General features: G+C 42.2%; 1 protein-coding gene across 1 annotated transcript in view; it reads right to left on the reverse strand.

Moving 5' to 3' along the window:
* KDM7A (lysine demethylase 7A) overlaps positions 1 to 26,574 on the reverse strand; it is a 101,518-nt gene that overhangs the window by 29,827 nt on the left and 45,117 nt on the right. Inside the window, exons 5-10 of the mRNA XM_034779258.1 lie at positions 23,727 to 23,868; positions 19,364 to 19,550; positions 18,594 to 18,756; positions 16,897 to 16,984; positions 16,074 to 16,180; positions 7,288 to 7,379 (exon numbers count right to left, since the gene is read on the reverse strand). Of these exons, the coding sequence (XP_034635149.1) occupies positions 7,288 to 7,379; positions 16,074 to 16,180; positions 16,897 to 16,984; positions 18,594 to 18,756; positions 19,364 to 19,550; positions 23,727 to 23,868 (779 nt within the window). The remainder of the gene's footprint in view (positions 1 to 7,287; positions 7,380 to 16,073; positions 16,181 to 16,896; positions 16,985 to 18,593; positions 18,757 to 19,363; positions 19,551 to 23,726; positions 23,869 to 26,574) is intronic.

Raw genomic sequence — 26,574 nt, forward strand, 5'->3', positions numbered from 1 at the left:
AGAATTCAGTTACATTAAGGTCACAACACTAATCTGAATTAGGCCTCAGATCTAAAAGCCAAATCAAAAGCAATGCTGAGTAAATGCATGAATTGATCTCCAGGCAGCATCCTTGTACATTTCAGTGATGGAGCCTATTTTAAACCTGGTAGAGCATGATCCAAGACCTTATGGTACTGAAAAGCCTACAAGGCCATAATAGTGTGTGTTCACTTTAATCCATTTAGACAATATATGTGCATAGATGGGTTTCTCCCCATAGATTTATCTTCAGTCAGTATAAGTAGTACATGAAGGCTTAGTTCTAGCTCATTAACTGAGAATTTGCTTAACATCTAAACCAGGGGTTCTCAAACTGAGGGTTGGGACCCCTCGGGGGGTCATGTCATGAGGTTATTACATAGGGGTCGCGAGCTGTCAGCCTCCACCCTAAACCCCGCTTTGCCTCCAGCATTTATATTGGTGTTAAATTTCTAACAAAGTGTTTTTAATTTATATGGGAGGGTGCACTCAGAGGCTTGCTATGTGAAAGGGGTCAAGTACAAAAGTTTGAGAACCACTGATCTAAACTATATAACCTAACTTCTCCAAAGATCCAAATATAGGAAAAAGCACAAGTATACAGAATGACTGGGATGAAATCAGAGACCACCTTAGTTGAGAACTAAGGCCTTCTTTCCTTATGAAACACACTGTATAGAACAATCAGCCATCAGCCTGTATTGATTTTATATTTCTGGCACCTTTTTGAGAATCTAGTTTTCTTTTGATAGTTGGAAAGAGCAGGCTCTCCTTTAACAGATGATGTAATACATAGCTGTAATGTTAAAGCTGTATTAATATCATAATTGATTTTATGGAAAATATTAAATTGACTGCTGTGAGATTACTTACCAGTAACTGTTGTTCTTCGAGCAAGCAATGCACATTGGGGCTACTTACGCCTTCCGTCCCTATCCCCCCAGATGATTCAAAAGAGGAGTGGCCCCAAATGCCCTTCAGTTCCTTCCCTAATTTCACATTTATTTACCTGAGGCCTTGTCTACACTAGAAAGTATTTGCCAGTATAGTTAAATCAGCAAACCCTAGTAGTGGAGACAGTATATACCAGCAAGAGTTCATTTGGTGGTATAGCTTATACCAATTCCCTGAACAAAATAAGCTATACCAGCAAACGGACTTCTTTGCCAGTATAACTGCATCTACACTAGAGCTTTTGCTGGCATAGCTTTGTCAGGCCAGGGTGTGATTTGTTTCACACTCCTAATCAACAAATCTATGTCAGCAAAACTTAAGTGCAGAACCAGACCTGAGACTTCAAAGAAGAGGGAAAGATGGGTGGTAAGTATTAATATGCAGAGGTAATATTCAAAGAACAGTTACTGGAAGTAACCTCTTTCTTCTTTGAGTGGCCTCTGCATATTCCCACTTGGAGTTTAGCAAGGAATACAACCTCCCTAGAAAAGTGGGCTGAGGCCTTCTAGGTAAACAAGGATTGCAAATCTACCAAAAAAAAAAAACCAAAAAAACAAAAAAACACCACACCAGCATCAGCTGTAGACAGCAGGTCAAGCTAATATTGAAAATGACCACAATTTCACCCTCCAATCCTTTTCAACATTTCTATGCAGCCACTAAGTGAACTGGTCAGACGTATGGACTCAAGGGCCAGCAATATGCAGATGATACACAGCTCTACCTATCCTTCACTACATATAACCACCTTACCACCATCAAGATGACCCAGTGCATAGATGAGATGAGCTCACAGATGAATAGCTGGCCGAAGCTGAACCCGAGGAAGAAATGGATGATGCTGGTGGGCAGATGAAAACATACTAAAGAGTACATACCCACAGTGAAGTCTCCTTTGACTGAAGGCACACATCCACAATTGGTCAATTCAATCTGTAGTTTAGGATTACTCTGGGATTCTTGGAGACACTAGACTCTCACACAGCAGTACCGTGAGTAGCTCTTTTTATCATCTCCAGTTGGCTAGCAGACCCCTTCCCATCCTGGCGGATGAGGACCTGGCCTCAGTTATTCACACCTTTGTCAACTCTCAAATGGAATAAACATGCCAATATATCTGAGCATGAAGCCTTCAGCACTTCGGAAGCTCCAATTAGAACGCTGCAGCACATCTTTTTAACAATACACGCTACTGTGAGCACGTCAAACCTGACCTCTGCTCCCTACACTGGTTTCCCATAGAACAGTGAACTGAATTTAAGGTCTTGATCGTCATCTTCAAGGTACTCCATGGTCTGAGCCCAGGATATCTAAAAGACTGCCTAAAGCTCCAGGATCAAGACTGAGGACAACTTTGTTCCTCTGGTGCAATGGAATTCTACACAATAAAGGCAAATCTCATCTGTGCAGGAGACAACTTTCCCAGGGACCAATCCAAAAAACCAGAATGAATTCCCCCAGGAACTAAAGACCATCGCACATCTTCCCACCTTCCACTCCAAGTGCAAGGCACATTTCTTTGACCTTTTCTTCTCTAATATACATACCAACATGTATATTTTAAAAAACCTTACCAAAACAAGACAAGCCCTTGCATATACTTCTCCCCCTGGAGAGGATAAGAGAATAAACAACATGTGACATTGGTCATCTTGCTTAATACACTATTGGAACATACTCAGATACAACAGTGATGAGTGCAGTAAGATATGGAATCACCTTTGTCCGGTTTGTCCTCGTCTGTCCCTCCACGAGCACAAGTCAACACCACACCATTCTGTTTTGTTGCGAGCACATTCTTTCCATTTCTGGCCAAAGACTTTTGTCATGGGATCGGCCCAGCGCATTTTCGGTATGCCCAGCCGTTGCTTGTGGTCTCTGGGGATCCAGTCACTGATGCAGTTTGTTTACCTATTGTCTTGCCTGTGGACTACCTGACCGCCCATCTCCACTCTGTGTTATACATCGCCTGCACTATATCAGTCATCTCTGTACGCCTTCTGATCGCCTCATTCAATATGTGATCACAGAGCCATATCTTATACATTCACCTTTCCACTGATCTCTGGGTGACAGCAAATTTTTCTTCCTCTGCTTTTGTTGAAACTTGGCTACCCCGCCTGTCTTCTCCTACTGCATTCCCCTTCAAACAAGTTGTCTGGTCATCTGCTGACCCAGGTAAATATATTTGTCAACCTCCTCAATTACTTTCTTGTTTACAGTGATGATTCCTGCTGCACAATGCTCATTCCGCATCCACTTAGTGTTCCATATGTTCATTTCCAACCCAATATCATGAAAAAGTGTTTGCAGGTGCTGCAATTTGTTCTCCAGTTCTGCTGTGTCCTTTGCCAATATTACAGTCATCAGTGAAGAGAAAATGTGTTAACTGTTCTCCATCAATTCCAATTCCTTCTTGAACAGCGACTCCAGTACTGCTGCAAACAGCTTCAGTGACACTGTCATCTTGTCTGACTCCTCTACGTATAATAATAATGCATAGGACATTGAATAATGTTCTCTGTCAAACAACTGCAGTTAATTTTTTCCAGCAGGTCAATGTACCTCAGGTCGATTCAGATTTTGTTGAGCATGTTTTGTACAGCGTTAATCTCCATCGTGTCAAATGCCTTTTGTAGTTGACAAATGCAAGACACAATGGTAATTTGTATTCCTTGCATTTTTTTGATGAGCTGCCAAACTGAGTGGATGTGATCAACTGTCGAATACCCTGAGTGGAAACCAGCTTGTTCTCTGCTTTCATGCATTTCAAGATCCTTCTTAATCCAACTGAGTATGGCGCGGGTGAAGACATTATACACTTGTGAGAGGAATGTGATTGAACAGTAGTTGCTCAAATTCTTCTGGATCGCCTTTCTTCATTGATAGTATTGTTTTTGATTTCTTCCATGCACCTGGAACACACTTACTATTGATGTCGATGGTGAACCATTGCGCCAACACTTTGAAGAGAGTATCTTCCCCTGCTTTGAGATATTCCAGCCAAATATCATCCACTCCTGGGATCCTTTCCTCTCTTTATGTTACGAACTGCATATTCAATTTCTTCCCACAACTTCGCAAACTTCTTCTGAAGCCTGCTACCTTGATGGTGTACACTGGACACGGACATGTGAGAACTAGAGATCATTGTTGAATTTTGCACATATTTTGTTCCTTTACGATGTCCTTTCACCATTTGCATCTTTCAGGGCTGCAGAAATGACCCGTTTCAGCCTAACATCTTTTTCTACCTTCTTCAGACTCTCATTCTTTTTGGCTGCCTCTCTCAATTTCTTCTTTCTAAATCCTCTATGTTCTAAGTGTGTATGCTCTGGCAGATCTATATGAAATGGAACAGAGGAATTCTCAATTCCAATCGAAGAAAAAGGGAGTTTGTCAGGAACATGGTGTTGTTTGACCCTGAAGTGACCTCTCTAGCAGAACAGGAGATAATGGATATTCTCCTTGGTAACAAAGAAGTCTAGTCCGGTCATACTCTACACAATACATAATAGCAGACTGAGACCTAAAGACGACATTTGTGGTTTTGGTCAATGAGTCTATGGTCTTGATTAAAGGGAGGAATACTTTCATGCTAGACAAATGTCATTCAATTCCAGAACCTTAATGTGGAGCTTTCACCTCCACCAGAGTCCATACTCCTTAAAAAGGCTGGATAACAAGGTGAAGGTCTCAAGTCTACCATCTGGAAATATTACTGTAAATGGTAAGGGATGTGAGAAAGGAATTCTCTGATGAGCATGTGTTACTTCACTTTCTGTATCTTCAGTGATCTGAGACATAAGTGACTCAGGAGTAAGCAGCATCAGTGAATCGTGGCTCCAGTCTTCTGGAGGCCATATGCGTGGTCTGGGTAAAGATATCATCCAGTTACACTGTTAAAGAACTTGTCAGTGGACCAAAGTTTGGAGACACACAAATACTTTGACATCTAAGATAGATGAAGTCAGCATAGCAAGGTTCTCCGGTATTTTTTAAAGCACAGTTTTAAAAGGAAGCATCTCATGGACATTTGCGGCTAGTTGGACTGATAAAGAGCTGGAATTTGTCCCATGGAAAAAGGTGATACAACCTAAATGTCACCTTATAAGTAGCAATCTTTGTTTGCTGTGGCTGAAGAACAACATTATTCACTAGCAATTCTGAAGAACTGGTACTATATATCTAGGGTTCCCAACTGAGATTAAGAAGTTGAGTGCCTTCCCATTGGGCATTGTTGCTATCTGAGTACTCAGGTACAGGTAAATTTAAAATAGGAGAAGACTGCTGAGGTATCTGTGCCCAAAGCAGATTATCCTTAGTTTATGCATAGGAGACAAAGTCCAAGGTCTTCCTGGTACCATAACAGAATAGGTTCTAGGACTAAAGCACCAGCTGTGCCACCACAAGAGGACCTAATCTGATTGGAACACAGACCTCCGGTGCTAAGGCAATGAGATTCCAGGAGCGGCTGCCAAAGTTTATTAATTAACTGATTTATTGTTGTTTCCTAGTATTTCAAGAGATATCATACCAATGGTGTCAGCATGAAATTCAATCAACCTGACGGGACCTGTGGACCTCAACCTCAATATTGAGGATGCTAGAACCCGGGCAATGAATTAGGTTGACCTGGAGACCTCAGTGCTGGGCTCATTCAGATAAGACTGGGGAGATGGATGTTGCTTACGCTGGACACAGAGCCTCTTAAGGCTAGCGGATGTTCAAAGTCAATGCTGAACTTGATCACAACCAGACAGTCTCAAGAGCCTCCCTTGTTAGAAAGGGAGTATGAGGCAGCACTCTGGCTCCTGCAGGTCATCCAGGTAATACCTGGGCCCGATGGGTAGCATTTCTTCTTTATTCTTCAAACTGAAGAAACCTGTACTGTTAATTTAACAAAAAAAGACAATAGCCCACAAAAGGCAGAACCAAAAAGCACAAAACAGATAAGAAACACATCAATGATATTGCATATGATTCAATCTCACTACACCTTTGGTGGTTAAAAGGGAACTGAAGGATGAGTGTGGCCATTCCCTTTCCCTTTTATACCCGTTGAATCCTTTGTGGGGGGTGAGGGAGGGAAGGGGAAAATGGCCCCAACTGACACTGCTCACTAGAAAAATTCCAAAGCTGCTATATCCCACAAGTGGGAATACACAGAGGGCACTCAACCCCCCCCCCAAAAAACAACAAAAAAAACACACATGCTTTCTGTGCAAAATTACAATTTGAACTGCTTCCAGTTTTTAGCTTACTGTGAATGTTCAAAGAAAAGCCTGAGAGGAGATGGATATGCAGTGATTAGTTTCACAGAAGCACGGATGAATGGCCCTGAAGCCAAAGGTGTCCCCTCTTGAGCTTTCAGCCAAGTTTGTAGATCAGATCAATAACCATAGTGGAGGGAGGGGGGAATGGAGAACAACATGTTGAACCCCAAATCTTCCCACAAAAGCAGTACTGTTTTCTTTGGGGGAGGAGGGGGGTGGTTTCAGAATCTCTTTGGTTTATGGTACTGTGTTTTTCCTTCTCCCTTTACTGCTCAATAATTTGGCCTTCAGAGCTCCTTGTTTCAACGAAATTTGGGGGGGGGGGGGGGAGGAATCAAATCATTCAGAAAAGGGAGGGAAAACAAGATCTCATTAATCTTTCCTCCCCCACACAGAGTAACTTTGCAAGAGGTCGGGCTAACAAATATAATACTTTTTTTCCAGATGGGTTCCTAGTGTACTAATGTATTCAGGGTCTCCCCATATTCATTTCTGGATGGTTTAATCTGCTTTAGAGCACCTACAAGGAGCTACTTCTGTAGATAAGCTTTTAAAGGCTATTAGGTCTAAGTTACTGTGCACCATATGTGCAAAATGTGGAGGCAAACAAAAGCAAATTCTAAATCAGAATACATTTCTGCCAAATTCTGATCATCTCTGCAGTGTAGAAGTGATATCAGTGGACACACAAAGTATATTTTGCCAACACGCAATAATAATTTCACATGGGGAAACTTCATGTGATTGCCATCTAACTCTTATCATACACTGGAAAGAGAAAGCAGGATTAAATGCAATCCCAAGACTTAAATATAGTAATTGGTCTATAACAACTGATAGTGGCATATAAAACTATCTCAAACAGCTTTCCCCCAAACCATCCATCCGTAATTTCTAGCAAGTTTTCCAATACTTACAAATGGATGAAAGATCTACAAAATGGCAATACACTCTAAAAGGACTCAGACTTTCATGTAGTTTTAAAATTAGAAACAATTCACTAAAACAACAAATAAACAAATCCACTTGCACTTACTTCTTTTTTCATCCATAACTTTAAAGCACTAAGTAAAGCCTTCACTCCTTGGACTAAGAAGTTCTGGGGCTGGAAACCATCTTCCCGCAGTTCTAAAAAGGACAGAGATTTCAGTTTATAAGCATATTGCAATGTAAAACCACAAATCCGATACATACCTCTCAACCTTTAATAAGCCTGCCAGTATTACACTACCAACAAAACATGCAACAAACTGAAATGTAGTACTCTATATGTTTATGTACATCAAACCATAAGAAATGTTTTCAAGTACAAAGTCTGTTTTCAAGGATAGCTTCTTACTGCGTGAAACAATTACATGAGTTTTGCAATGTGTTACAGGTTACTTAGGACCAGGGGGAGCAGCATATAACAGATTGCACAACTGGTTTAGAAAAAACATCCTTTCTGACAATTTATGCTGAAACAATCTTTAGATTCTAGTTCAACACCACACAGGTGTTCCACGTTTTTACCATTTGGGGCTACAAGAAGAGTGGCGTGGATGGACAGTGTCAGTATAAAATGCCTCAATTAAATTCATGCAGCTCCTCCTCACCCATATAAAATTCACGCAATTCAAGCCAACTGCCTTATGCCACCCCAAATCTCTGCCATAATCCCAATCAATGCTACACATACATGCGTACACACAATATTAATGCGGTCTCCCCTGCAGTGAGACCCTCCTCTTCCCTTTAGGATGGTGGCTGCTGCTGCTGCTGGGGTGCAAAGACTCCCAAAGGCTGCTACAGCTACTGGAGGCTGCCACTCAACCTTTCCTTTCACTCTCTTGCCTGTAGCAGAGCTGCCTATGATGAAAGGAGAGCTGGCTAGAAAGACTCATCCGGTTTTATTCCTCCTACCTCCCCACCCCCATTACAGATAGAATGGGTGAGGACGGAGGTGGCTACTAGGCCAACACCTTCATGGGGAAGAAAGGAGCAGATTTGGCCTGGAGCTGCTGTGCTTTTTCTGCTCCCTCCTCCCATGAATAAGGTGTGGGCCCAGCCATTGGGTTTTTCCTCTTCCCTATCTGAAAACTCCTTTCAGCTTCAAGGCAGCTCTGTTTCTTCTTTGCCAGGATGCTCTCTGCTCTTTGAGCTACGGAAGTGTAGAGGAAAAGAGCAGGGGGTCCCAAAAGGTGCGGCAGAAGCATCTCCACCCACCAGCTATCCCTTGTGAAGGGAACCTGCCATAACCAGCTGCAAGCAAATGTATTGCATGACTGTGGCAACCTGTACCTCAATGCAGCACCCTGAAACCCCCATATTCACCACTATCATATAATTATGATATGTTTCGTACAAAGTATGCCTTGTGAGATATCATTTAAAAAGTCTTAATTTGTTGAACATTAATATCTGTTGGACTGTATGTGCTATCATTGTTTATTAAGTTTTGCTATGTGTATGTTACTGAGGTATGTTGTGAGGTTGGGAACACCCACAACCAACCTTTCAGGTACAACAATGGAGTAGCCTGACGTGCAGATGGCTCATTAAAGAGAATCCACTATCCCAGGAACTGTATACAATGGAGATTTCTCAGAGAGCACGTAAACAATGGAGAATGCTTGACCAATGGGGGAGGACCCCCACCCCATGAGGATAGATCTTTCCAGCAAACTGGAAGAAATTATAAAGAGGGGGAGTCACATGACTTGGCTTCACTGCCCCCACAACTCAACACCTGGAAACATGCTTGGAGGACGAAGACTTTGAACAGGTGAGGGGGTTCCGGGCTGGAGGAGAATTCCAAGCCTGTGTATTGAAGATCTGTTACCTGTTTGTACTATCTATCAGGGTGACACACTGCTTGATTCAAGTCCTGTCTAGTTTATAGAACTTAGACTGCAAATTTATTTTATTTCTTAGGTAACCAACTTTGATCTCTACGCTTACTACTTATAATCTATCTTTCTGTAGTTAATAAACATGTTTAATATTTTACCTAAAACAGTGCGTTTTGGTTGGGAAATCTCAGCTCACATTACCAAGGCTAGTGCGTGTCCTGTCCACATTGAGGGAGGTGTGGACTGGTTAATGAACTTACATTGGTCAGGCTTCTGACCAGGGCAAGACAAGTACAGTTCGGGGGTGCAAGGCTGGAAAGCGGGGGGGAATTGACTGGAGCTTCTCTATTGTTGGTTCATGAGTGGCTGGGAGAAGCATTCATGTAACTGTTGGGTGTGTCCCTGCCTGTGGATGTCTGTGTAAGTGCAGTACCTGCCAGAGGTTTGTAGCTTGTCAACAGCATCACAGTGTGAGAGGGATACCCCAGGTTGGTGGGACAGAGGGCTCAGCGGTCCCACAGTTCAGGTTGCACCCCGGGAACCCCGTCACAATGATACAGTACAGTTGAGAGCTCTGTTTAGGAGAGCAATCAATGATTTTAAAGTTCTGATTGTGAAACAGATCAGTTTAATGCATGCTACAACACTCATAGTACCACAAAAGTACCTCTGTCCAGCAAATTGTACAAATTAGTTTAGCACTGAAACTTGGCATGAAAGGTTTCTGTTCAAATACTGTTCTTGTTTTTCTAAAAGTACATTTTTGTTGTCACAACAATGACAGAATGAGCTTTATACATGAAGAATGTGAATCTCTCCAAGTCTTAAAAATACTGATCCATAAAAAGGCAAAAGATCAAAAAGAACCTCATACCAAATGGCACATTGTCCATTCATAAAATGAATTTTATTGGGATGAGACGGTTACTCACCCTGTGCAGTAATTGAGGTTCTTCAAAATGCGTCCCCCTATGTGTCCCTCCTGTGTAGGTGTGGCAGCGCCCCCTGCACCTGGGACAGGAGATCTTCATCATAAGTGCCTGGACTGCACATGCGCACCTCCCCCTTCTTGTGCTCTGAGCAGGATATATACAACACTGAGATCCAACTGCCCTCCAGGTCCTTCTCTGCCGCAGAGCCTATGTTTGACTCTGAAGAAGAGGGGAGGAGAGTGGGTATTGGAGCACCGATAGGGACACACATCTCAAAGAACTTCAGTTACTGCACAGAGTAACCTTTTCTTCTTCAAATGATGTCCCTCTATGGATGCTCCACTGTAGGTGACTAAGAAGCAGTGCCCCTAATTGGAAGGAGGGGCTTTGAAGCAGCATTTACTGTAGATGATAGGACTGTATGTCCTAGGAAAGTGTTTGCTGTGGTGTCATGAGTAAAGGCGTAGTGATGGGCAAAATTGTCTGTTGATGCCCATGTAACCACTTTGCAAATGTCAGCAATGGGAACATTACTGAGAAAGGCAATGGAAGTGGAAAGCGAGCCGGTAGAATGTGCTCTAATTGCAGTAGGAGATTGTTGATTGTGTAGTTGGTAGGACAGATGTATACACTACAAGATCCACTTGGAAAGGTATTGTTAAGAGATGGCTGTGTCCTTGGATCTTTCGGTCCATGAAAGGAATAAACATTGTGATTTTCAGAAAGGTTTAGTCCTGTCCAGGCAGAAAGCTAATGGCGTAGAAGGCACAGAGTAGTGGTGCATCCTATGCGATGAGGAATGCCTCTCCCAGAGATACATGTCCCAGTCCTGCTCTCGAGCAGAATTGAGGACAGTGGGCATTTTGCAATGTGTCAAAAAGATCTATGGTGGGGAATCCCCAGCAGTTGAAAATGAGCTGAAGGATTTGTGTATCCAGTTCCCACTCTTGGTCGTGGGAGAATCTCATGCTCCATGAGTCCGCAGTGGTGACAATGCTGGCAGCGGTAGCTGGGAGCCCCGGGCCAGTTAAATTGCTGCCGGAGCCCCATGGTAGCGGTAGCGGCAGCTGGGAGTCCAGGGGCTCTGGCGGCGATTTAAAGAGCTGGGGGCTCCGGCCACTGCCAGGAGCTCTGGGCCCTTTTAAATTGCCGGGCCCCGGAGAAGCTGCCCCTTTTGGTCCCCCTCATCAGCGGCCCTGCCAGTACGGTTGGCTGTGTACTGGCTCTTACCAATATGCCATACCGGATCGGCTTACTTTCACATCTGGCTCTAGGAAGTTTATGTGTAGGGTGGATTCAATTAAGGACCATCTGCCCTGCGCTGTATGATTGTGAAGGTATGCTCCCCAACTGATTAGAGATGCATTGGTTGTTGGAATCATGGTCAGCACTGGTTGGAGGAAAGGAACCCTGACCTAGATGTTCTTGGGATGTGTCCACCCGGAGTAGCAAGTCCTTGACTCTCATCAGCATGGATAAAAGTTTGTGGAGGCTGTGTCTGTGAGGGACATATACTATACGGAGCCATGCCTGAAGACATTGCATATGTAACCATGCATGCTTTACCACAAAAGTGGCCGCTACCATGTGACCAAGTAGTTAGCGACACGCCCTGGCGGAGATCTGGGGGAAGCTTCTTGGGGGCCTCAACCACACCTTCAAATTTGTTGCTTGGCTGGAGGTTTGTACGAGGTAGCCCCTTCAGGAGTGGCCTGTCTGCGTTTGGTAGGGGGCTTTTGTTGTTGACGCTGAGTGTCATACTTTTACTGGGGAGTGTACTGCGGTGGTTGAGATTGCAGGGGAAGATGATACTTTCCCAGATATCTCTTCAGCGCAAGTGTGTAAATGTTAAGAGAGCGGAGAGGAGCTAGGGAGTGTAGGGAGTAATCCGTACGCGCCGCAAATAATTTGGGGCCCTCAAAAGGTCAGTCTTCTACTATGGTTTGTACTTCCTTAGGAAAGCCTGAGAGGTGTAGCCATGATGCCTGCCTCAGGACTACAGCAGTTGCGATGGAGCAGGCAGCGGTATCCACAGAGTCTGAAGAAGCTTGTAGGGCTATATGTCTGAGGGACACCTCCTGGCCCATAACTGCCTGGCATTGTTCTTTCTTGGCTTCAGGCAGGTCTTGGCAGAGTTCCTCTATCTTGGAGTAGTTGAGGTAGTTGTACTTGGCCATAAGAGCTTCGTAATTCAATATGTGAAATTGGAGCACTGCAGATGAATAAATCTAATAGTTTCGGGTCTCTGTCCTGATGGATAGATTAAGGTTGACATTGCTGTCTTTTTTCTTACACCGCATTAACTTCTAGGGAATTGGGAGTGGGATGCGACAAATGAAATTCCATCTCTTTTGTGGGAACATAATATTTTTTGTCTGCCATTTGCAGTTCAGAGGGATGGACACCAGAGTCTGCTAGGGCAATTTTTTCAGGAGATGATGTGTGCAGGATACTGAGTAGTGTGGTTTATGTTGCTGATCTTTCACTTCTTCCAAAGGAACCTAGAGGGAGACTGCAATCCCGTGAAATAATTCTTGAAAGTGCCTGACGTCGTCAGCAGCAGTAGGAGGAGATGGGGGCATGACAGCCTCATCACAGGAAGAAGAGGAGAAATGTAGTCCTGGTGGAGCTTCATCCTCCTGTTCTTCCTCCTTGTCCAGTACCAGGAGAGGTTCAGTCTCTGGTGGTGAGAGACTGATGGAGAAGGCAAAGGTGCAGGTCTCTGGCTCTGCACCATGGAAGGCTTCCCAAATTGTGCCCTATACATGGCCCAAGGGTCCCAACATGGCCAATGTGTGGGGGAGCAGAACGTGAGATTGCATCCACGGTGGTCCATACCAGGGTTGTGCATAGTGAAGGTATCTAGATGAAGTTGTTCGCTCCTGTTTGCAATAAGACGAAGCGATGGAGTCCTCTTCCTCCTTGTCGCTGGGGAAGGGAGAAGCTGTCCTCAGGGGAGAAAGGGAGGAATGTCGTGAGTTTGGAGAGGAGGGTGGAAGGTGGGGGAGGTCGTGTCTCCTGGAGTTGGTGTTTTTACTGAAGCAATGTCATATGAGCTGTAGCCAAGTAAAAATGCCAACTGCTGTGGGGCTGAAGTCAGGACACATTTTTAATACCTTGGCTTCAATGCAGATGGCACAGGCATCTTGCATGTAGTAGTCAAAGCTGAGATGGCAGAATTCAGCAGGAATCTTGGACTGTGTTGAAACAAGCAGCACCAAAACAGATTCCTAGTCCTCAAAACACAGGGCCTTGACTCTCACTTTTGCTTCCAGGATAAGTTACAGCAATTGATTACGTCAAAGCTTCAACAGAAAAAAATGCCAAGAACTATAGGGTTTTTTTGGGCCGGGACCTAGTTCTTTATTTACAATGTAAAGCACATACTAAGCTTTGGGGTGCTATAACAATTAGCAAAAGATGAACTAAATAGGTACTTCAGTAAAAGATCGACTAGAAAATGGGGAAGCAAAGGAGTGGAGGTCTGATTATAAACCAAAGTAGAGTTGAGCAGCAATCACTCACAGGACCCCAGTCATAACTCCTTCAAGGAGCTTCCTGTCGGACCGTCACAAAAGAACTGGAAGGTGGAGGCAGCTAGTAATGTGCAACTGATCAGGAAAGTGCAGGTGCAGTCCTGGTGATCTGATCTCCACTACACACAGGACCGACATGGTCTAGGAAAAGAAAAATCCTGGGGTCTGTCTCTTGGATCAGAAGGGCAAGAGTTTCCACCCTGAATGGAGTCTTAAGCACTCTTCTCAGTCCAGATCATCAGACTCAGCCCTCCCACTTCCCTAGGCTTCAGAGCCTGAGCTCCAACCTAAGCCCCAACTTCAAAGTGTTATCTACACAGCTATTTTTAGAGTGCCAGTGTGAATTCCGCTAGCCTGAGTCTGTCGACCAGGGCTAGGCTTGCTGCCGCAGGTTGTGTAGAGGATAGATAGGCCCAGGGTCAGGTAAAAACTCCCCCACCACCCGCTTTTTTTTTTTTTTTTTTTTTAAATTACCACAAAGAATCAGGAGCAGAAACTAAAGCTTCTATTCTGACTGAATAGATGATTGTCCAAAGTGAAAGAGCTTTTGTGATACTGTTCAGGATAATGTTTCTTTTCACTAGGTCTTGAGAGGGGAAACCAGGAAAGTTAGTGGATTGGGATTTTTTAAATCTTTGAAGAAGCCCTTGTTTGAAATGGTAGTGGCTCAGGTTTTAAAGATGTTCTTGAGTCTCTTAGGGAAGATGATCCTGGGTCAACAGGATTTGTCTATGGAGAAGGTCTATCTGAGACAGCCCTTTGGGGTGGGGTAGGAGAATGTCCTAACCCCAATGGCATGAAAGTAAGACTGATTTCCGAATGACTGGAAATTCCAACTGTAGCAAAATGAATGAAGCTCCCCTAGCATTTCTAGATATGTTAGTCTTAGATCTAACTAAATCTATCTTTCAAAATTTTTCTAGTCTCAAAATAATTCACCCTCAAAAGGGAGCCTGAAGAGGGTTTCGCTTGGAAGAGGTGAATCAAAACCTGCAGTCACACATTTACTTGTGCTAGGGGGTGTTAGAGAAGACAGACCTGCCAGAGAACTGATGTCGTAAGAACTGCAGATACAGCCTAATATCCTCCTGACAGAAGAAAGCTTTTTCTTAGCATCACTCTTTCCAGTTGCGATAGGATTTTTTTTTTAAGATTGATTGAAAGGGCCATATGAGTTGACAACAAATGCTACTTCAGCATATATAGTAATGGAGGAGTATTCAAGGCTCCTCTTAAAAACTCTTTCAATCTTGCAGTCCACAAAGTATTGTGAGGATACTGCTTTATCTAATGGGGATGAGATCTTGGGTAAAATTTTCAAAAGAGCCAACATAATTTAGAACCCTAAATCCCACTGCCTCTCAATGGTCTTAGGCTCCTAAATCATTTAAGTGCTTTTGAAAAAATTTACAGTTTAGCATAAGAGCCAGTCAAAGCTGAAGTTCAAGAAGGGTGAATCAATTTTGAGGACATGAGCAACAGATTCCCATGAAAGGGGAAAATGTCAATGGAAGGGAATAAATAAAAAAAATGGACTTTGTAAAAGTGACACCTTTTAAAGAAAGCAAAAAACTTTTAAAATGAATTTGTGCTGGCTGTGTCACTAAAAGTGGAGTTCACTGCTTCTACAAGGCAAAGAGACCATCACCAGAAAAACAGAAAAAATATCCCGTGTAAGTTACTTGAGCTTTTTAAAGAGAGAGTTACATTGGATCAATAATTTCTTCTCAAAAACTGTTACCACAATAAGCACCTCAAGATGATAATGTAAAACCCTGACTTATTGAAGGAGTCTCTTTGATCAAACTGAATTGAGAATCTCACAAAGACAGACAATAGGAAGAGTTTTACAGAGATAGATAATGCATGATGTTATGTATCTTAAATGCTCGATATCTTTGGAAGGTACCTCATGAAGAGGTGATCTAGAGGAGTTGGAATACATTTTACAACGATCAGGCTTAACATGGTCCTTTCAGTCAGCAGGGAACTAATTCTACTATGTTAGGTTTAGCCTTCCCAGTAAGATTGTATTTTCCCAGGATCTTAGATACCCAGTGTGTCCAAACATAAAACTTAATACTGTTTAGAGAAATTTATTTTCACTGGCCAATTATGCTGTTGGCATCTGAAAAAAAAAAACACTGGGACATTGAGTTTCACTTCAAATACTAAAAAAAAAAATGCCAGAGGAATCAATTTATACACCTGGACTTCCGCAAACGGAGTTTTACTGTTAGTCAATCTTCACATCAATATTCAGAATTACCATTTACTGAAAGCAAAAATGATTAGATGAAGAACTGTAACAGTGCAGCATTTGCAAAATCAAAAGAACAGATTTTGGTAAACAAATTATACAAGCTTTTCCCAGTTAGGAACTCAAACCATGCAAAGACTACGTTCCCCAGCTCACCCAACTTCTCCAGATTACATATTTGTCATGAGATGGAGACCATGACCTTCCCAAGGTGAAAGAAAGCCAAGATGCTCAAAATCTTATTAAAACATGAAATTAGTTACCTTTCAAAGTTTCCAGTAAGTTTTTGGCCACAAACCAACAGATGGCTTCAAAGAAAGGGAATTTGAAAAGATCTGGGGTTTTTAGCCTTTTCTCCATTTCATAACACCTAAACAAATATTTTAGAAAGATTACTACATGGGTACATTTTAGAATTAATCAATGCAATATCCAACTCGTACAATGTTCAGAAAAATAGAACCAACAGGTCATGATAAACAAAACAAATCAAGTTCCATGTAGCCAAACCCCAACACCACATTAGGATAAGACTGAACTATGATCTTATCCGATCTCTGACTATCAAGTTTGACTACTGCACTTGCAAAAATAAAAGTTGGACTTAGTAAAACTAGGATACAAACCCAATGTATAATCTTTTAACAGATGGAATTTAATTGAGATTCCACTGTAAAAATAAAACAGTAGGTTTAGAAGACAGCTCCACATCTTGGACAACAATTAATATAGCTGTCCTGACATCAATCCTGACCGAAGGCTGCTCCTTCCATCTCAGAATTTCACACCTAAGCGACCAGTTTTAGCATCTCTCTTTTTTGTACTAATCTCCAAAGTAGAGCTTGTTTGATTTTAGGATGGAATTAAATTTGTGCAGAACATTCATTGGAGACTATGTTGTTCTTGTTGAAGTGAAATAGATCAAAGTCTGCTTCTGGCACAAACTAAAAAAGGCAGCAATTTCCATTACCAGACCCTGCCTCCATTTTATCCCATGTAACAAGCATGATGAAAACTATCTATTAAATAGAAGGATGCCCACTTGTGGAGGAAATGGTATAGTCAAAACAGACAGATGAAACTAACCTGAGCTGCATGCCAATATTGAGGTTGTGCAAAAAGTTTCCTCCAAAAGCCATACAGTCCTGAGATGTGAGCACAGCATGAATCCAGCCTGAATTGACAAAAACATGAAACTTAATATGCATCTACACTACAAAATGTTGTACCTGGGTTTGGGAACAAAAATACCAGATGTGTGTGTATACAAGGCCAGAGAGTGACAATTTGCATTTCAGCAAAATACAAGTTATCAATCTGAAATCTAAGTTTTTTTTTTGTTTTTTTTTTTTGTTTTTTTTTTTAAGTTAATAGTAGTTACAGAAGTTACACCTATCCAAAGCCTTTTATGGTTTTAAAACCACATTCCTATTAAAAAAAAAAACATTTTCTCTCCCTCTTCCCACCCCATTTGCTATGTGAAAAACCCACAAACCCGAGGAAACTGACTTTCATGAAACAGACTATACACAAAGTAATCACAAGAAAAAATAATTTCTTATTAAACTTTCAGTTCATTGTAATCTTAGGTGTTACTCGTAACAAAAAAAATACTTTTGTCTCAACGTTTTATCTAACAAGGAATTATAGCCCTATTTAAGTTATTCAGAAAAGAATAGTGGAAGTACTTCCACTAATTATCTTAAACCGTAGCCATTATATAATAGCCCAATGAAACTATGATCAAATTAAAACCAAGACTAATAATCACTCTTACACTACTAATTTGTCATGCACTTGGAAGATTGTGCTCATAATACCACAATTTAATATGATGAGTACAGGCCAATAATATTGTACATCTCTACCTAGCTACTACTGAAGCTCAAATAACTTCAAATATGCACACAAAAGTATATATCTACTGGCTTCTTATTTAAAAGTGGATGTAGTTTAAGTTTGCCTTCAACAGCTTTAATTCAGGTAAATAGCATACACTCATCTTCCTCTTCCCAAACCATTCAACTCTATAGATGTATATTTCTGGTAGAATCAATTCAGCAAAGTTCAGTCAACTATTCCCAGACCTGCTGCTAAATATTAGGCAAACCATTTAATCTCCCCAAGTACTTATCTGTGAGCAACTTCTAATTTCAGGCTTTGAAGTTCTTATCTGTTATTTGCTCCTTGTGCAAGAATTGTTTCTTGAACTATGTTTCAGTGATGACCTAGAGCATACCCATTAAACACTACTTGTCCGAATGCAAGATTAAATTTGAATTGCAACTCCATCTGTGAACATATTTTGGAGGCCACCTAACAATCACAGGAAATGTCCATTTGTACCTGGACAGAGATAAAAATGGCCAAAATGTTGCAGGTCCTTAGAAATATTAGAAGTGACTGGACACCACATAAGAGGAAACACGTTTTAAATGTTTTGCTACAGAAATAGCTGGCAAATCTCTATCCATGCTGGAAAGTTATCAAAAACTCTAATCTTGTTTTTTTCTCCTTAAACATTACTACTATGGATCAAGCAACAAAAACCCAAGTCAATTTCTTAAGAAATTTTCCAACTAGTTAAACATTTTAAAGGATTGATATTTTGCTCTGTTTGGGTATCAATTCCAAGTATTTTTAAGAAAGACAATCTCTTCCTCAAACTTTAGGGTGTTTCTAAAAATGATAATTTAATGCATATCTTTTGACATCCTGAATTTGCTGGTGATACAAGTACACAAACTGCTTGGGGGGGAGGGAGGAAGGAGGTAAAATCTTACCTGTAGGAACAAATAAGGTATGTCCTTGTTTCACCACACATTTATAACATTTGTCTACCTTATCCCCAAAATACACTTCACTCTGGGTGACAGAGGAACTCCAAGATTCATAGAGAGCCAGATTTTCATCAGTAGGTTTGATCAAGTAGAAGATCTTCTCACCCTGTACACAAAAAAATATCCCATATGAGGTATGGTACAATTTTGGAATAGTTTACATAAACAGTATTATTGTCAGGCAAGCCCTGTAATCTAATAGTAATATCCTGTACTTCCATGTGAGTGCCCTAGGTTTTCCAACCCTCTGTCACTCTTTGGTCTGCCAGAAGCTAACTGTGTAGTACATTCCACCCTTTGGGGGTTTTGGGACAAGGAAAGTGCCACATTAAGGAACAATTTATTAGTTCTGGTGGAAGTTGTGTCCAGTCATCCTCAGATTCATGGCTGCTGCAATTCAGAAAGCAGTGTGAGCTAATGTTTGAGAAAAGTTCGGTTTGTCATTTCATTCATTTTCTCCTACAAAATGCTCAGGATAGCATCCACCTATCTGCTAGAAAGCGCAGAGATTGGCATTTTCATCTAGGGGGTCAACTTGTACAGAGGACTGAACAACAGTGCACAGTCAGTAATCCTCCTCTGCCTTCTTCTCAAACTAACAATTTCATTCAAAATACATGAGGAAATGCCTGAATACAGGTTTATTTTGTGGCAAGAAGATGTGCACAGGACAAAATCATTTTCAAGCATTCAGGAAGCAAGGACCTTCTTACCCACAGAACATGGTACCAGACTGACGTGCCCCCAAAATCAATATGAAAATCAGTGTAGCTGTCCTGAACTCCCATCAAGCAATATTTCTGAACAAAAGGCTTGGGGAAGACGGAGTCATCTGGCCAGTAGTTTTCCACCCATGAAAGCTTTGTGGCAATGTCAGGGACTTCCACCAATTCAGACATCCTTAAAAAGTAAGTAAATGATGGGTAAGTGCAAGTAATGATGAGAGACATCTTTAAATGTTTACCTTTCCTAAGTCTCTCAAACTGTAAAAATGTTTACTTCTATATGGATTCCATACTGTCCCCAAATTGCAGCACAAAATAGTCTACTCATAGACTTTAAGGTCAGAAGGGACCATTATGATCATCTAGTCTGACCTCCTGCACAACTCAGGCCACAGAATCTCACCCACCCACTCCTGTAACAAACCCCTAACCTATGGGTACGTCTTCACTTACCGGAGGGTCCGGCGGCAGGCAATTGATGTTCTGGGATCGATTTATCGCATCTGGTTAAGACGCGATAAATCAATCCCGGAAGTGCTCGCCGTCGACACCAGTACTCCAGCTCGGCGAGAGGAGTATGCGGCATCGACAGGGGAGCCTCCCTGCCGTGTCTGGACCCGCGGTAAGTTCGGACTAAGGTACTTCGAATTCAGCTACGTTATTAGCTGAATGAGGTGTTAGTACGTTATTAACGTAGCTGAATTTGCGTACCTTAGTCCGAAGTGGGGGCTTAGTGAAGACCAGGCCTATGTCTGAGTTATTGAAGTCCTCATATCGTGGTTTAAAGACCTCAAGGTGCAGAGAATCCTACAGCAAGTGACCCATGCCCCACGCTGCAGAGGAAGGCGAAAAACCTCCAGGGCCTCTGCCAATCTGCCCTGGAGGAAAATGCCTTCCCGACCCCAAATATGGCAATCAGTTAAACCCTGAGCATGTGGGCAAATCTCACCAGCCAGCACCCAGGAAAGAATTCTCTGTAGTAACTCAGATCCCACCCCATCTAACATCCCATCACAGACTATTGGGCATATTTACCTGCTAATAATCAAAGATCAATTAATTGCCAAAATTAGGCTATCCCATCATACCATCCCCTCCATAAACTTATCAAGCTTAGTCTTGAAGCCAGATATGTCTTTTTCCCCCCCACTACTCCCCTTGGAAAGCTGTTCCAGAACTTCACTCCTCTAATGGTTAGAAACCTTCGTCTAATTTCAAGTCTGAACTTTCTGATGGCCAGTTTATAGCCATTTGTTCTTGTGTCCACATTGGTACTAAGCTTAAATAATTCCTCTCCCTCCCTGATATTTATCCCTCTGATTTATTTATAAAGAGTAATCATATCTCCCCTCAGCCTTCTTTTGGTTAGGCTAAACAAGCCAAGCTCTTTGAGTCTCCTTTCATAAGGCAGGTTTTCCATTCCTCGGAACATCCTACTAGCCCTTCTCTGTACCTGTTCCAGTTTGAATTCATCCTTCTTAAACATGGGAGACCAGAACTGCACACAGTATTCCAGATGAGATCTCACCAGTGCCTTGTATAATAGTACTAACACCTCCTTATCTTTACTGGAAATACCTCGTCTGATGCATCCCAAGACCGCATTAGCTTTTTTCACGGCCATATCACATTGGCAGCTCATAGTCAGCCTGTGATCAACCAATACTCTGAGGTCCTTCTCCTCCTGTTACTTCCTACTGATGTGTCCCCAATTTATAACCAAAATTCTTGTTATTAATCTCTAAATGCATGACCTTGCACTTTTCACTATTAAATTTCATCCTATTACTCCAGTTTACAAGGTCATCCAGATCTTCCTGTATGATATCCCAGTCCTTCTCTGTATTAGCAACACCTCCCAGCTTTGTATCATCCGCAAACTTTATTAGCACATTCCCACTTTTTGAGCCAAGATCAGTAATAAAAAGATTAAATAAGATTGGTCCCAAAACCGAACCCCGAGGAACTCCACTAGTAACCTCCTTCCAGCCTGACAGTTCACCTTTCAGTATGACCCGTTGTAGTCTCCCCTTTAACCAGTTCCTTGTCCACCTTTCAATTTTCATATTGATCTCCATCTTTTCCAATTTAGCTAATAATTCTCCATGTGGAACCGTATCAAATGTCTTACTGAAATCGACGTAAATTAGATCCACTGCATTTCCTTTGTCTAAAAAAATCTGTTACCTTCTCAAAGAAAGATCAGGTTGGTTTGACATGATCTACCTTTTGTAAAACCATGTTGTATTTTGTCCCAATTACCATGGACCTCAATGTCCTTAACTACTTTCTCCTTCAAAATTTTTTCCAAGACCTTGCATACTACAGATGTCAAACTAACAGGCCTATAGTTACTCGGATCACTTCCCCCCCCCCCGCCCCCTTTCTTAAAAATAGGAACTATGTTAGCAATTCTCCAGTCATACGGTACAACCCCTGAGTTTAAAGATTCATTAAAAAGGTCTTGCTAATGGGCTTGCAATTTCATGTGCCAGTTCCTTTAATATTCTTGGATGAAGATTATCTGCGGCTCCCGATTTAGTCCCATTAAGCTGTTCGAGTTTGGCTTCTACCTCGGATGTGGTAATATCTACCTCCATATCCTCATTCCCATTTGTCATCCTACCATTATCCCTAAGATCCTCATTAGCCTCATTAAAGACGGAGGCAAAGTATTTGTTTAGATATTAGGCCATGCCTAGACTATCCTTAACCTCCACTCCATCCTCAGGGTTTAGCGGTCCCACTTCTTTCTTTATTTTCTTCTTATTTATATGGCTATAGAACCTTTTACTATTGATTTTAATTCCCTTTGCAAGGTCCAACTCTACATGGCTTTTAGCCTCACTTTATCCCTATATGTTCTGACCTCAATAAGGTAGCTTTCCTTGCTGATCCCTCCCATCTTCCACTCCTTGTAGGCTTTCTGCTTTTTCTTAATCACCTCTCTTAGATGCTTGCTCATCCAGGTTGGTCTACAATTCCTGCTATGAATTTTTTCCCTTTTTTTGGGATGCAGGCTTCTGATAGTTTCTGCAACTTTGACTTGAAGTAATTCCAGGCCTCCTCCGCCTTTAGATCCACAAGTTCCTCAGTCCAATCCACTTCCCTAACTAATTTCCTTAATTCTTTAAAGTTAGCCCTTTTTAAATCAAAAACCCTAGTCCCAGATCTATTTTTGTTTATCCTTCCATCTAGTTTGAACTGAATTAGTTCATGATCACTCGAACCAAGGTTGTCCCCCACAACCATTTCTTCTATGAAGTCCTCACTACTCACCAAAACCATATCTAAAATGGCATCCCCTCTTGTTGGTTCTTCGGCTACTTGGTGAAGGAATCCATCAGCTATCGCATCCAGGAAAATCTGAGCCCTATTATTATTATTACTAGCACTTGTCCTCCAGTCTATATCTGGGAAGTTAAAGTCTCCCATGATCACACAATTCTCATTAGTATTTCCTTCATTAAAAACATTAAAGAGGTCTCCATCCATATCCAAATCAGATCCTGGCGGTCTTTAGCACACCCCAAGCACTATCTTAGGGGAGGATCTAGTAGCTTTCTTTCCCAATGTGATTTTTGCCCAGACAGACTCGGTCTTATCCATTCCATCACTTCTTATTTCTTTACAATCTACCTCATCACTGATATACAATGCTACTCCACCATCTTTGCCTTTATTTCTAAACAGCACATAGCCTTCAGTACCTGTACTCCAGTCATGCCACCATGTTTCTGTTATCCCTATAATATCTGGTTTCACTTCCTGCACCAGTAACTCTAGTTCCTCCATTTTGTTACCTAGGCTCCTCGCATTAGTGTACAAACATCTTAATTTTTGCCGTTTGGCTTCACTGACATTCTTTACCCAATTAGGCACAGACATTCTACCACCAGTATGACCTATTAGACTGGTATCTACACTACCCTTCCTCCTTATGTCCATTCTCATACCCACAGCTGTATCCTTTCTTACTTCATTTTCTTCCCTCTCAATGTTAAATTCCGGCGTGGAGATTACCTGGACATCTCCCAACCATCTCCCCCAAATTCTTAGTTTAAAGCTCTCTTAATCAGTTGTGCCAGCCTCCATCCTAGAAGTCTATTTCCCTCCTTACTCAGGTGAATTCCAACCCGAGAGAACAGTCCTCTGTCCATGAATGCTTCCCAGTGGCCATATATCCCTAAGCCCTCCTTATAGCACCACTGCCTGAGCCATCTGTTGAAACCATTTCATTTATTTTAGAGTACTATTTACTTATACTTCTACATTTACTCTTTGTTTTAGCAAAATCTACTTTCTACTTCAAAGGAGTCCAAGTCAAGTTGTCTCAAAGTCATTTACTCACTTTGTGTCTGAAAACTCCAGACTGATCACATTTAATACTTTTGGTCGATCAGGATTCATGAAATACTTAATATAATTATGAAGCTTCATTTTACTGTCTGCCTGCCTTGCCACATCAATTACATCTATCACTTTGTCGCCACCTGTAAAAATAAGAAAAAATTAACATTTTAACAAGACCTGTTTAATATTTTCTGCAAGATATGACAATCTATTTGTACGCAAATGAACTCCACTACCCCACCCTCCCCAAAACAAAGAGGGACAAGAGTAACCCAAGATCTTATCTAGATATAATTTGTTACTGTTATTTAAGAATATAACTGAACCTATTCTAAAAATAAAATAAGTCACCATTTCTGTGGTTAACCAAAAGGAAAAGGAGGAACCTAACATGACTAACTGGTTCATATGCTTGGTTTTGTGGCTTCTGTCACCGAAAGGAAGAGAGGTAGGAGGAAGTTATCAAGAATACATTTATTTGTGTATATTTCTATAGTAGTCATCACCACAGTATCTGAGCACTTAACTCAATGTCTACTATAAATTTTCTACAAGCAATAATGAAGCTTATAGCCCTGATCCAGCAAAGGTTTAAGCATATGAATAACTAATCCCACTGGACTTCTTGCATGCTTAAAGATACACACATGCTTAATTCTCTGCAGAATTTAGTCCTATGTCTATGGATTTTCTTCTGAGTATTTGTAGTGATATCTTGTGGACCCTTAGAGGGGACATTGTACTTATCATCTCTGACAAGTGGGTGGCCTCGTTGCAGGGGGCCTGCCAGATTATCTTGGCTGGATCCATGAGTGCCTCGTTTATGGGGAGCGTAATCTTCGATGAGGTTGATGTTTGTAAAATGTCTAACAGCTTGTGTTGAGACTCTGCAACCTCTTCCAAGGGTATCTTGAGTGAGTAAGCAATCCTTTAAAATAGCTCCTGGAACTGTCTAAAGTCATCAGCTATTGGGGGTGGAGGAGCCATGACGGCTTTGTCCAGAGAGGATGAAGAGATCTTGGTCGGTAGGGTGACTTCCTGATCAAAAGTCTCTTCAGAGGGTACACCTACCGAGGATTGGGAGCATCTCAGTCTCTCCCCCTGTGAGTGCTAGAAGTCCTAGAATAGTGTTGCCTGTACGCAGCCTATGGATCCCAATAAGGCCACTGCAGTGGGAATGGTATTGGTGGTGGCGGCATCCATGGATGTCCATATCACCAATGCGTGTTAACCCTGGGGTGATATGTGGGTTGTTCCCGTGGACCAGGTCTGATGATTGCCTGAATGGATGAGAAGTAAAGGTCCCCTTCCTCCTTATCCTCCTCCTCACTGGAAAAAGGAGGGGCCTATCTGGATGGGGGTGTAGATTGGCACCGTATCAAGAATGCTGGGGTAATATCAGTACCAAGAAGGGGAGATTCTGGTGTTGAAGAAATTGGAAGGTCCTTGTAGAAAAGGAATTGTTGAGGTACCACAAGCATCGGTACCGAGGACGTTTTTGTTGGTGCCGCTGAAGTTGTAGCGGTTGTCGGTACTGATCTGGCTGTGCTATGCACTAGGTGACTGGTACATCACGCAGCAGACTACAGCAATGCTAAGTTGCCCAATGCCACACATTTAAGTGGCTCCATCAGTACCATGGAGGAGGTGGTAAGCTTCTCTTTGCCACTCCTCTCAGAGACCATCCCCTTAGGGTCTTTGGCTTTCGTGGTACCAGCAGTATTGGAGGATCCCGCCCACTCAGAGGGGCTCAACAGCACTGTGGTCGGTACCAAGAGTGTTGAATGAGCCAGTTTTTTCTTCCTTTTTAGCTGGTTCCCTGGTAGGGGAGGTTGTTGCCTGCTTTTTGTCCACCTTTTTAGAGGACTTCCTTTTTGAAGGTGGTGGGGAATGTCTGCCGGAGGCTGTCACTGGGATTGGCGAAGACTGGCGTCCAGGGTGCAAAGCGGTCTGGGGGTCAGAAGCCAGGTGCAGTGACTTTTCCATCAGGATAAGTTTCAACTTAAGTCCCCTGATTTTCTGGTGCGAGCCTTGAGGTTGTGGCAATGGGGGCACTTCTGAGGTACGTGTGTCTCGCCCAGACATCGGACACACTGAGAATGCCCATCACTGACCGGGATTGCCTCCTAGTAAGAAAGGCATTGTTTAAATCCCAGGGATCCGGGCATGCCCCTGTCAGTAGCCTTCCCCCAAGTGAAGAAGGTTAAAAGTACACTAAGGATGAAAGAAAATAAACGATGAGAGAGGAGGGTAGCTATACTTAACTAACTCTACAAACACTAACTCTCAGAGATAAACGTGAAGCAAGCAAAGAGGTGCTACCATGAACAGCTCAAGGACAGATGAAAAGAAATTGAGGCTGGTTTGGTCGCATAGCACTATGTAGTCGCCAGGAGTGGCACAAGACAGGGAGAGCGCATGTGTGACCCAAATGGGCACTGCCACTGAAATTCTCCGATCACAGATGCAGACACACACAGGGAAACTGATGTGCCAAACTGAGTGTGTGGAAGTGTGTGTGGGGTAGAGGGATAGCCCCGGAACAGCCAGACTTCCAAAATAAAGTCACAGAATTGTTGAAATGCCAGCTATTCTTCCGAGCAACCATGAGCAATCAACAAGGGGACTGAGTAATCAGTATATGGTCAGGTCGTTCAGTATACTGCACATAGTGTATTCTAATGGAGTCTTAAAACACTGATAAGCACAAAAGTCTTGTTTGTAGTGCATTTCAATATGCTACCAAAAGAACACAAGAGATGATGCAAGGCACACAGAAAACTCTTAGCTGTAGTATATTATGCAGCACATTCCACACTGCAGCTGGCTCAGTCTCACTGAAATAC

This window comes from Trachemys scripta, chromosome 1 (assembly GCF_013100865.1).
Source record: "Trachemys scripta elegans isolate TJP31775 chromosome 1, CAS_Tse_1.0, whole genome shotgun sequence".
Classification (NCBI taxonomy): Eukaryota; Metazoa; Chordata; order Testudines; family Emydidae; genus Trachemys; species Trachemys scripta.